Source organism: Sinocyclocheilus anshuiensis, unplaced genomic scaffold (genome assembly GCF_001515605.1).
Source record: "Sinocyclocheilus anshuiensis isolate Anshui unplaced genomic scaffold, SAMN03320099.WGS_v1.1 scaffold436, whole genome shotgun sequence".
NCBI lineage: Eukaryota > Metazoa > Chordata > Actinopteri > Cypriniformes > Cyprinidae > Sinocyclocheilus > Sinocyclocheilus anshuiensis.
In genome coordinates this window covers 950,919-962,222 of record NW_015560618.1, presented here as the reverse complement: position 1 = coordinate 962,222, position 11,304 = coordinate 950,919, and the positions used below count along the sequence as shown (strand labels likewise).

At 36.9% G+C, this 11,304-nt stretch overlaps 1 protein-coding gene across 1 annotated transcript in view; it reads right to left on the bottom strand.

The window, feature by feature from the left end:
- Positions 1-11,304, bottom strand: part of st6galnac5a (ST6 (alpha-N-acetyl-neuraminyl-2,3-beta-galactosyl-1,3)-N-acetylgalactosaminide alpha-2,6-sialyltransferase 5a) — a 44,185-nt gene that overhangs the window by 2,550 nt on the left and 30,331 nt on the right. The window contains exons 3-4 of the mRNA XM_016478177.1: positions 7,836-8,248; positions 969-1,076 (exon numbers count right to left, since the gene is read on the bottom strand). Coding sequence (XP_016333663.1) covers positions 969-1,076; positions 7,836-8,248 — 521 coding nt within the window. The remainder of the gene's footprint in view (positions 1-968; positions 1,077-7,835; positions 8,249-11,304) is intronic.

Here is an 11,304-nt window from a genome sequence, read left to right as displayed (position 1 = left end):
GAAAATATTTACATGTAGTTACATGTATACATTTATATTAAATATAAATATATTTAATATAGAAATATAACATTTTTCTTAAATATAGACATGCATGTGTGTGTGTGTATGTATATATACATAATAAATATACACAGTACACTTTTATTTTGGATGGGATTAATCGCAATTAATCGTTGACAGCACTAATATATATATTATAATATATGTATATTATATGCTTTTATATATGTTGATATCTCAGTTCACTTGTAGCATTTAAATGATTAATTTAGTTTTCAGAGTTTTATTTTTAATTTAAATATTTAATTTTTATTTAGACAAAATAATACAGAATCTTATATAAAAAGGGCTATAACATGAAATTTGTTATTGGTTTCTCATACTGGACAGAATTTTAATATCAGTGCATAATTATTTCTAGGTCAGTAATCAAATAAACAAATTTGTGACTAATTCAAACATCAAAAGTTCTTTATATCTACACTACTGATCAACATATTTGGGTAGGCAAGACTTTGTTTTATTTTTTGAAAGAAATTTGTACTTTTATTCAGCAAGGACGCATGCAATTTATCCAAATATTTTTTTATATTGTTATTGTTGTTACACCTTCTATTCATCAAAGAATTCTGAAAAAAATTATTACAGTTTCCACAAAAATATTAAGGAGCAGAACCATTTTAAACTGTTATAATAGGGAACGTTTCCTGAGCACCATTTTAAATTATTATTTTAAAATACATTCCAATAGAAAACAGTTTTAAATTGTTATAAAATTCCACAGTATTATGTTTTACTGTAATTTTGAATAAATGCAACAAAAAAGACATCTTAAATGTTAACAAAAAATTTTACCAACCTCATATTTTTGAATAGTGTATGTAAAATAATTTTTACTAATGATCTCAGGTTTGGACCTCACTGTATGCTGAAACCCAAAAGCAAAGCAGTGAAATCTGATTTACCTACAGAAATCCGGAGGCACCATGCCGTACACATTGATTCTGTCACAGAGCTCTAAGGCAATAGTCATTGTGAACCAGCCTGTGCTTAACCACGAGTTAGAGATTCTCCTGAAAGAGAAACAGAGAGAGAGTCTGCTGAAAACAATACAATGAATACCAAACTGCAGAAGATATTTCCATTATAAATTCCACACATGCAAGCCCAAGGTTCTGTTGCGTTTAGAGTGCTGTCCAGCTGTCAGGATGATTTCTACAACCGAACGTTATCATCAACTGCTCATCAGTTCTGCCAACCTGCCGTCTGACATGAAAGCCCTGGTGAATCTTTGACAAATAACACATTAATAAAGGAAAACAAACAGCATTAGTGAACAACAACAACCCGGACGTGATTGATTAGAAGCCTCTGATTACTGTTAAATTACCTCAGACAACAGAGCATCCACTGTCTGGCAGATGCAATGTAAATAATCTCTCGTGCATGCGCTAGAATATCCAATGGAATTAATCAACATCTAAACTATAACCTCTGCACAGTTAGGGGCCATTCACACAGAACATGTTTTTGAATACCACTGCACTGTTTTTCCATTGTTTTTTATTTATTTATTTATTTTTTTTCAAAAGCAGTACCTAACGCATGACATGGCATCCAAAAAATGCAGGTCCCCACGAGGGAAACAAATTATTAAAAATAGTAAATGGTGTTTATCTGAATGTGTAACAATGCAAACAGGTTTTCTGTAAGGGGTAGGTTTAGGGTTAGGGGATAGAAAATATCGTTTGGTCAGTATAAAAATAACAGAAGTCTATGGAAAGTCCCCACAATTCACAGAAACAAATGTGTGTGTGTGTGTTCTACTACACTTCTTATTAATTGTTTTTCTATGCACTAGATCTTTGATAGTTGTGCTGTGCAGGGTTATGTTAGTATCAACTACTAGAAACTATTATATATTTTTATAAATGTTTTTAAGTAATTTTTATTTAAATATTTTCTGTTTTCATTTAAATTTTAGCTAAAATGTGAAGAAAATTATTGTTGTGTTTTTGTCATTTTTTTGTCGATTTCTTACATTTTTTTTTGTTGTAGTTATTTTAGTGCATCAGGATAGACTAAATGAAAATGTTACCTTGGTAACTAACTGAAATAAAATAAGTTACATTTTTTTGTTTATTTTATTTTATTTCAAATAAAGTTTTTTATTTCAAGTAACAAAAATTGTTTTAGTTTTAGTTAGCCATAGTAACCCTGCTGCATCAAGGTAAAAGAAGTTGCTGTTCAGACAGTGTTATATTACTTTATAGAACAGTTCAATAACACATTACAAACGAGTAATGTCTTGGTTACATGTGTAACCCTCGTTCCCTGAAGGAGGGAACGGAGACACACCCTGCAGCATAAGAGGCAGCAGGTGCACCGCATTCATTCATGTTTTCGCTGAGGAGCCAAACCGGTGACCCGGCAGCTCAGCGGCGGTACAGCAATTGTGGCGACGGGACGTGATGTCTCCGTTCCCTCCTTCAGGCACTAAAAGAGCAATCCCTAAAAGAACAACACGGGTGATTGCATCTTTTTAAAGAAGTCTTATCATCTGTGCGGTTCTGGATGTGGTCGTTACCTGGCGCCTCAGGACCGTCACGATCGCTGCCTCACATGTCTGGGCATTAAGCACGCTGATGAAGCATTCGTGGATGGTGCATGTTCTCTGTGTGGGGACATGACCATCTCGGAGTTGCTTAAAAGACTACAGAGTCCCTCTGCCTCTGCCTCCGGGCGTCGCTGCTTCAGGTGGAGTCAGAGGTGATTTGAGGATCACAGTGAGGGCTTCTCCCGAGGAAGTTCCTCACCCCTCAAGCACTCCACAGCCTGCCGGAGGTGCGTGCTGGACATTTATTTACATTAAAAATGTTTTATCAAGTCAAGTCCCCTTTATTTATATAGCGCTTTTAACAATACAGATTGTGTCAAAGCAACTGTACAGCATTAATTGTGAAAATAGTGTCAATAATGGAAAATGACAATAATAAACACTCAATTTTCAGTTAAAGGCAGTTCATCATTGAATTCAGTGATATCATCCAGCTCAGTTCAGTTTAAATAGTATCTGCGCAATCGACGATATCGCTGGAAATTAAGTGTCCCAAACTAAGCAAGCCAAAGGCGACAGCAGCAAGGAACCAAAACTCCATCGGTGACAGAATGGAGAAAAAACCTTGGGAGAAACCAGGCTCAGTTGGGGGGCCAGTTCTCCTCTGGCCAGACGAAACCAGCAGTTTAGTTCCAGGCTGCAACAAAGTCACATTTTATAATGCATTATATTTAAAGAATTCAAGTAAACTCTAATCAAACATCAAATAAGTTCTGACTGGCTGTTGTTGTGCCACTTCATAAACCAATTTCACTTTTAGGGCCAGATTTACTAAACAGGACAAATTAGCGTTAGAGCGCAATTCCATAAATGCATGGATGGGAAGGTAAAATTCTGACAAGGTGCACATTAAAGAACACAGATGCAACATCTCATTTTCATAATGACTAGCGCAATCTACCAAGAGCAGCGCAAATTACCGCCTTATTTTACTAGAGGACATATAAACTGAAAAGATGGTGTTCAAAAAGTTCAAAAGCAAAAATATACAAGGCTTACTCATGTATTATCGAGGTGGAAGAACATGAGACTGCTCATAAAGGCAAAATGAGGATGACCACCGCCTCTGCATTTCAATTATCCAAAGAATTCAACGTCACAACATTGAACACATGTGCTTGACCAAACATAATATTTAATGTTCAATATCCAGCAAATACTATCCAGATATCATGGAAACATATTGCTTAGATCAACGCTCAGAACCCCTATGAACACATTCTGACAGACCGTATTCTCCAAAGCAGGATTGTTTAGAAGCCAATGTGACCAGATGCAGGAGAAAACAACAGAAGAGGAGAAAACTGAACTGCTAAGTCGTGGAAAAACAAAATGCCAGAACATTGCGCTGTGTTTGTGCCGCAGGGCTGTCTGTCACTGCCAGGTCGGAGAGCAAAGACACTGCGTCCCCATTGCCAAGTACTCCTGCATGACTATTTACATGACCTATAATGCACAAATTATAACACCATCAGCCTGAATTACTTTAGAAGTGGTCTTGGAGTTTAACTGTAAGTACAGTTTCAGAAGGTCCTTGAGGGCTGAGGTTCTCATGGCCCTATGACTCTTCAAGAAAGCAATAAGCCACGAGACACCATGCGTTACAGTGATTTTACCACAGGTAATGGGTGTCCACAACATGACTTAGACTGGTTTATTGCTTTTATAAAAAGGCATCAATGTGACATGACACCACTGTTCAATAAACAGTTTCATATGTTCATTCAGTTTCATACATTCATTTTATGATTGATAATTTACAAAGGAAAGAATGGAAAAAATATTATATTGCATAGAAATGTATATGTTTTATATATACACATCCATATATATGCATTTATATTTAATTTATCTACATATTTATTTATTAATATTTCAGATTTCAACAAAAGAACTAACAAATCATCAATAATTTGTATTGAACAACTATAATTGAAAAAAAAAACAAAAAAAACAATACGGTCCCCCTAAAAGATCTGTAAAGTTCTGGAAATGGAAATGTTATTTCCATTAACGTTTATCGCATATGTATTCTTCCGACAATGCAAATGGAACGCACTACTAAAATACCCTGGCAGTATTTCCTGCACTACAACCCCATTACTGAATCTACAGCGCAAAAACGACAGCCCGACCAGTGTAGTCTGATTACAGAAAGAATGATGAGCCATTTTTTTTAGTGAATCAAAAACATTTTGTTTTCCAAACAAATGACTGTAATGATCTTTTACTTTTTAGTGAATTAAAACCATACAGCGCAACCATTGTAGTTTGATTCCCGAATAAATTAATCTCATGAACTGGTTCTTTGTAGTGAATCACACACATAAAGTTTGTTACATTGTCTCATGAGACTTAAATCAGTGTATTTTGGTTGTTCATATTACAGTATGCAGTTAAATATGCACATTAATGAATATGAATATCAAACAAATGAGTGAAATATGTTGCCAAATTTTGATGTTTAGTATTGTTGTTTATTTAATACTGTATATGGGTAGGGCCAATTATAGGATTGCATTTATGATGCCTCTACAAAGACAGAAATGTTCTTAAAATGTCTTTGTAAACACCTTTTGCAAGAACTGTTTTAAATGTATTATCAAAATGATTATCTACAGCAAATCCTACTCTAGTGAAAGCATGGCTCATTGAATATTAATAAGGATACCTGACTGGATAAATCTTTAGAATTCCAGGTTATTATAAGCCAGGGGTTCTCAACTCTGACCCTTAAGGTCCACTTTCCAGCAGAGTTTAGCTCCAACCCTAATCAAACTCACCTGAACAAGCGAATCAAGGCCTACAGGATTACTAGAAAGATTGGTCACGATTGGAGTTAAACTCTGTAGGAAAGCGGACCTTGAGATCCAGAGTTGAGAAACGCTGTTACATGCTGTCACTACGGTTATTCATTCATGTGTTCCACAAAATCAAAAAGTAAACTATTCTTTTAATAAGCACAGTAGGCTTTGCATGACCTAAATTATATTGAGTTCAGCCTCAGCCACAGTAGGATTTGTTAATTTGCAACCTAGATTTTCAACCCAAAACATCACTGAGGTAAAATTTACAGCTAAAAATAGTAATTACATTTACATTTACATTTATTCATTTTGCAGACGCTTTTATCCAAAGCGACTTACAATTGGGGAATACATACAGCGATTCTTCTTAAAGAGGCAAACAGACACAGGAAGTGCTCGTAATACCAAGTTTCAGGCATTTGTTCAAATAAGTACAAGCTAGAAACGGAAGGAATACATAAAGAGAAAGAGAAAGTTTTTGATTTTTTTTTTTTTAGGATGAAGTCAAGTAGCGTTGAAAGAGATGAGTTTTCAGCTGTCGCTTGAAAATTGTCAGGGATTCAGCATTCCGGGTGGGAAGATCGTTCCACCAGCCAGGAGTGGTGAACGAGAATGTTCTGGAAAGTGATTTTGAGCCTCTCTGTGGTGGTACCACGAGGCATTGCTCACTAGCGGATCTCAGACTTCTGGAGGGGATGTAGATTCGAAATAGTGAGTGGAAGTAGGCGGGTGCTGAGACTGTGGCTTAAGTGCGTTGCCGGTTTCGTTGCTCGGTGAAGTCGTGCAGGTAAAGTCGCAGGTCTTTACACTCGTCGGTCTTCACCCGAGGAGGCTGAACACGAGGGCTGAACGCTTCCGCTGATGCTTCCGCGTCAGTGCACAGACATCAAAGATATACACAGTCTAAGAGACTAAAGTGAAAAAAGCTGTGACCGCCTTCTAATTAGCACAGTCAATAGCCTATAGCAGGGCAATTGTTTGCCCTGAATAATTATTGGTATATGATTGTTTGTGATTAATGCATTTATAGGCAGTAGTGTTTTTTAGTTTCTGTAGTTTCTTATAGTAACTTTGAAATTCTGCATGTATGCAAACAAACATGGGAAAACACTGATCAAACCAATAAAGCAACAGCAGCCATCCTTCTCCAGTCCAATTCTGACATCTAACAGAGACAGATTTTTGTTGCGCATGGTTGGTATGATTCTCACAGCAATCTTTTGTCTTCTCTGCTTTTCATTTGCCACTTTTGGGAATAACACCAACGAAAATGATACAAGATGAAAGAAAGACACACTTTGACGGCTGCAATAAGACTGCTGTGGTAATAAGGGACAGCAGCTACAAAACACTCCTGTATCATTCTAAGCCAATTCATCAGTGGTAATATTTGCATTTCTTACTAATGAGCCTCCAAATAGTTTTAAGGAGCACTCTGTAAAAATTGTGTTTTTGCTATAAAACCCATATGAAAACACATTCACTAATGAGATCTTCAGGATGACACATCACCATAACTAGATTAGTGTTCATTTGAACTATCAGAATATAACCAGGACCCGTAAATTTACAGCATTCACTTTAAAAAATAAAGGTTCCAACAGGGGGTTTCACAACGATGCCATAAAAAAAACATTTTTGGTACCTTTCAGTGAACAGTTCTTAAAAGAACCATTTTTTTCTTTGTGTGAAGAACATTGAATTAGTCTGAAGACCACTTTTCCACTATAAAGAACCTTTTGTGCAATGGAAAGGTTCCATGTATGTTACAGGTTCTTTATGGAACCATCCATGTCAATAAAGAACCTTTATTTTTAAAAGTGAATGACAAATTCATGTTCTGTGGACAAAAAATGAATATATTAAAACCCCCATTCGCTGCAAACACACTACGCTGCGCACACACACTTGCTTTGATTAAGTGGAGATCTTGGCTTAATGTTCAAATCTAGAATCCCACAAAAACTGATTTCCCATGTGATCCTAGAGTTGAAAGGGAAAAAGAGGCTGGTCTTCTCAGAGAGCAGTAAATGTGGAATAAGAATGGCCTCTGCAGACTCTATTCTAGGACACGCATCATCTTTCCTTTATAACACCTTTTTAAAATAAAAATAGGTCACGAAAAATTAGGGCATGTCACATGGATAATATTGGCACGTTGATGAAAACGTCTGCTATCTCAATAATGTAAATGCACGCCTTCGGTTAATTGAGTTCTGCAGACCCATTTTAGTTCAGAAATGGGTTTGAAAATATTTTGCCTTTATACAATGAAACATCAAAGTAGTGTATCATCACATATTTAAGCTTATTTCCTGAACCGTATCATTACAGATACTAAAATTGGCCTCTTATCAAATAATACAATTTTAAATTGGCTCTGTAAAACATAATAAAGTGGCCGTTACCTGTCTTTGCCGGTCTCTCTCTTGAATAGTTCATCAAACTGGAGCATTTTCTGCCAGGAGATGATATAGACCTTGAGTTTAGGCAGCACTTGGTTCATAAGCCGCAGGTTGTTATAAACCAGCCCTTTCCCATCACGTCGCATGTAACTGCTGGGTCCCCAGAAGATGAAGACCGTGTCCTGACTGGAGTTGAGGAGTTCGTGGCGGCTGCGCAGCACTCTCTGCATGCTGGAATGAGCGATGACCCTCAGGCTCGTACGGTGACCCACGTCCACCCCGTAGCCACGGGCCGTGGGCGCGTCATTCATTCGGATGACACACTCCGCCTGATCGATCTCTTTTCCGCGACCCCCACCAGTTAGATGACCCGAGCTGGTGACCAGCGCGCAGCTCCTGCAGTGCATCTTCAGAGGCTGTGGGGAAGAGAGTGGAAAGATTAGCTCTATGCAAGCGTAAAACCATAGTCAATATTTCATACAGAGTCTATATTAGATGCAACAGTCATTTAAATAATGTATACGTGGCTAAGCAAATGTAAACACTGGTGTTCAAGGCAAACAAGTTTAACCTCAATGCCTTATTGGTATTTCTTTAACTACACTTTTATGGCCCAGGGGGTGGAGATTTCTTTTTTTTCTTCTTTTTGTTATATAAAGTTCAAATTAAAACTGTTTTAGAAACCTTTACACCAGGCCAGTTTTAGTTAACAGCAACAACACTTTACAGTTGTGACATTTTCACCATTACTAACGAAATACTATATGAAATTTACTATACGAAATTTAGAGCTTGAGATAAAATATGTAATGTGAATATTTTGACTAGAATATAATAATAAGCAGAATATTTGTATTGTGTGTCATTTCTAATCATACTTTAATTCTGTTAAATTATGCAAAAAATGAAAATATTATTTCATTGTGTGTATTTAGGATACATAAAATGCTAGCTATGAAATTAGCCTTGCATTTTCATCAAACAATGATATTAAAGAGATAATTCACCCAAAAGTGAAAGTCAGGTTTGGAACAACATGAGGATGAGTATGATGATGACAAAGCATTTTTATTTGGCAGCGGCTATCTGCACTAAGTGTCAATAGCGATAGATGCTATTTACACTATATGAAAATAACATATTTTCTTAGCGATAGATGCTATTTACACTATATGAAAATAGCATATTTTCTTAGCGATAGATGCTATTCACACTAAGTGCAAATACTGTAGCAATGGATTCTATTTACAATAAGTGCAAATAGCAATGGATTCTATTTACAATTAGTGCAAATAGCAATGGATTATATTTACACTAAGTGAAAATAGCTGTATTTCTTAACGATATGTTATTTACACGAAGTGCAAATCTAAATTCTACTTACAGTGTTAAAATAGCAAGATTTCCTGCTATTTATAATACTTACTGAAAATAGTGGCATTGAATTGCACCTCAGTATTGTAGTACATTATAAAATAGTACGCAATATTAACATTAACATCAACGAGTGTAAATTATAATTTTAATTCAAATTATTAAATGGATGCCACTTTATTGGGACAATAAAGCCATCCCTACACCTACACCTACCCTATACCTGATATTTTATTTTCTACTTTTTAATTATTTCCTTAATTTTTATTGAAAATAAATGCCTTTACTTTTGATATGAGATTTGAAAAGGGAGAAAAAAGTTTCGCAAAAGGCGGGTTCGAACTCGGGTCGATCGCGTCAAAAAGCTCATACCTTACTATCTACGCCAGTAGACCTGATGTTTAATACGTGTCTTTTGTAGTGTTGACTACCCCAGTCACACGTTGGTGGGCAGAGTTAGTGTAAATAGCCTCTGCCAATAAGGCAGGCTATTTGCACTTAGTGTAAATAGACACTGCATTTTTATTTCTGGGTGAACTATCCATTTAATATACAACATATGTGGTGGAAATGACGTGTTGGTTAAAAAAAAGAATTCTTTGGTTAAAGAAGAAAAATTAAATAGATTACTGAGAGTGTAAATACTGTTTTAAGGGAACTTATTTTAAATAGTAGTTTATTAGTTTATTTTCCACAAGGGCCAAGTGTCCACTGGTGAAGAAACATCCTCATATGACTAAACAACTGTTTAATTTTGTCTTCAGATCCTCTTTTGGTACTCTGGGTTATAGGTCTGGTAGAATGCACCTGAGAATCAATGGAGGCTCTTCAAATTAAAAGATCTATTAAGAGAAAAAAAGTCCTAGTTTCAAAGATACTGTTGACATATGCACTGCAATTTTGCCTGAGGATTTCTTTATTCACAACATCTTGTTTGAAGCGGTTAGTAATTCAGGCCTCCTAACCTTGAATAGTTTTAAAATCCGTCCAGCTTCTCCTACACATCTCCACATTCAAACCACATACTATTCCACTGCGTGGCTTTCCATTCTCTACAGCTTTCCATGAATTATTCCAAGCCGACATAAACGGCACAGTCACCAACGACATTGGTATTCTTACAGTGATAAGGGCACAGTCCCTTCAGACCCATCCTTGGGGGATAAAGTGTTTCAGGAATAAAGGCCCATCTTCGCTTCTCAAGGAAGTGTTGCATTTACGGTGAAATTTCTCTTCCCCATCCTCTGTCACGCTCTTTAAATCAATAATATGCAAAGAGCGCTGCCAGCATTGCGTAATTTGTCCTGGATGAAGGCATCTGCTGTGAGGGAAATAATAATAACAAATGGTGCCATGTATTCTCCAGGCAGTGCTGTGGCATTTGCATGCGTGCGTCTCCTCTTGGCGTCCGATGCTCTCTAGGTAATGAAACTCAGCCGCAGGTCAAAGCAGACACAGGTGCTGCTCCACTGACATAATGTTTAATGAGGCCGGGAGCAGCTGAAATCCTTGTGGGCCACATGAGCTTCCTGTGTCACAAAAAATCCTTTGTTTAACTGCTGATAAACGCCCCAATATAGTCGATAGCTGCACGGGAGACTCTTGAGATCTGTTTTATCCAGATGCTGCATTAGTGAGGGTTAAATGAACACAATAGCAATTCCTTAGAGTCATTGTCCAACAACTCTTAACATGTGGGCATTTAAATCTGCCCTGGGACAGCAAAAATCAGATATTTTTTTTGGCATATTCAGCTCAAATCCATGCAATATTGAAATCTAAACAGCACAAAAACACATGAAATGGGATCAACTTGATCTGAAACACATTAACACATGGTTTGTGTCCAGAGTAACTCATTGCCAGGGTATGGACCGCCAACCGCAGATCTCCAGAGTCCTCTGTTCCCTTTCAGTCGGTCACTCCCAACGTCACGTCGGATGACCGACGAATTGGGATCTCGCTTAGAGAGACCAATCTACTTCGAGTGTAAACTAAACGAGCCAATGCACATTGGCATGCGATTATTGCATCCAGCTGCTGCTGATCACAGCGTGAGTATAAGTAGGCAGCAGATGCAGCGCATATTCAGCTTTTC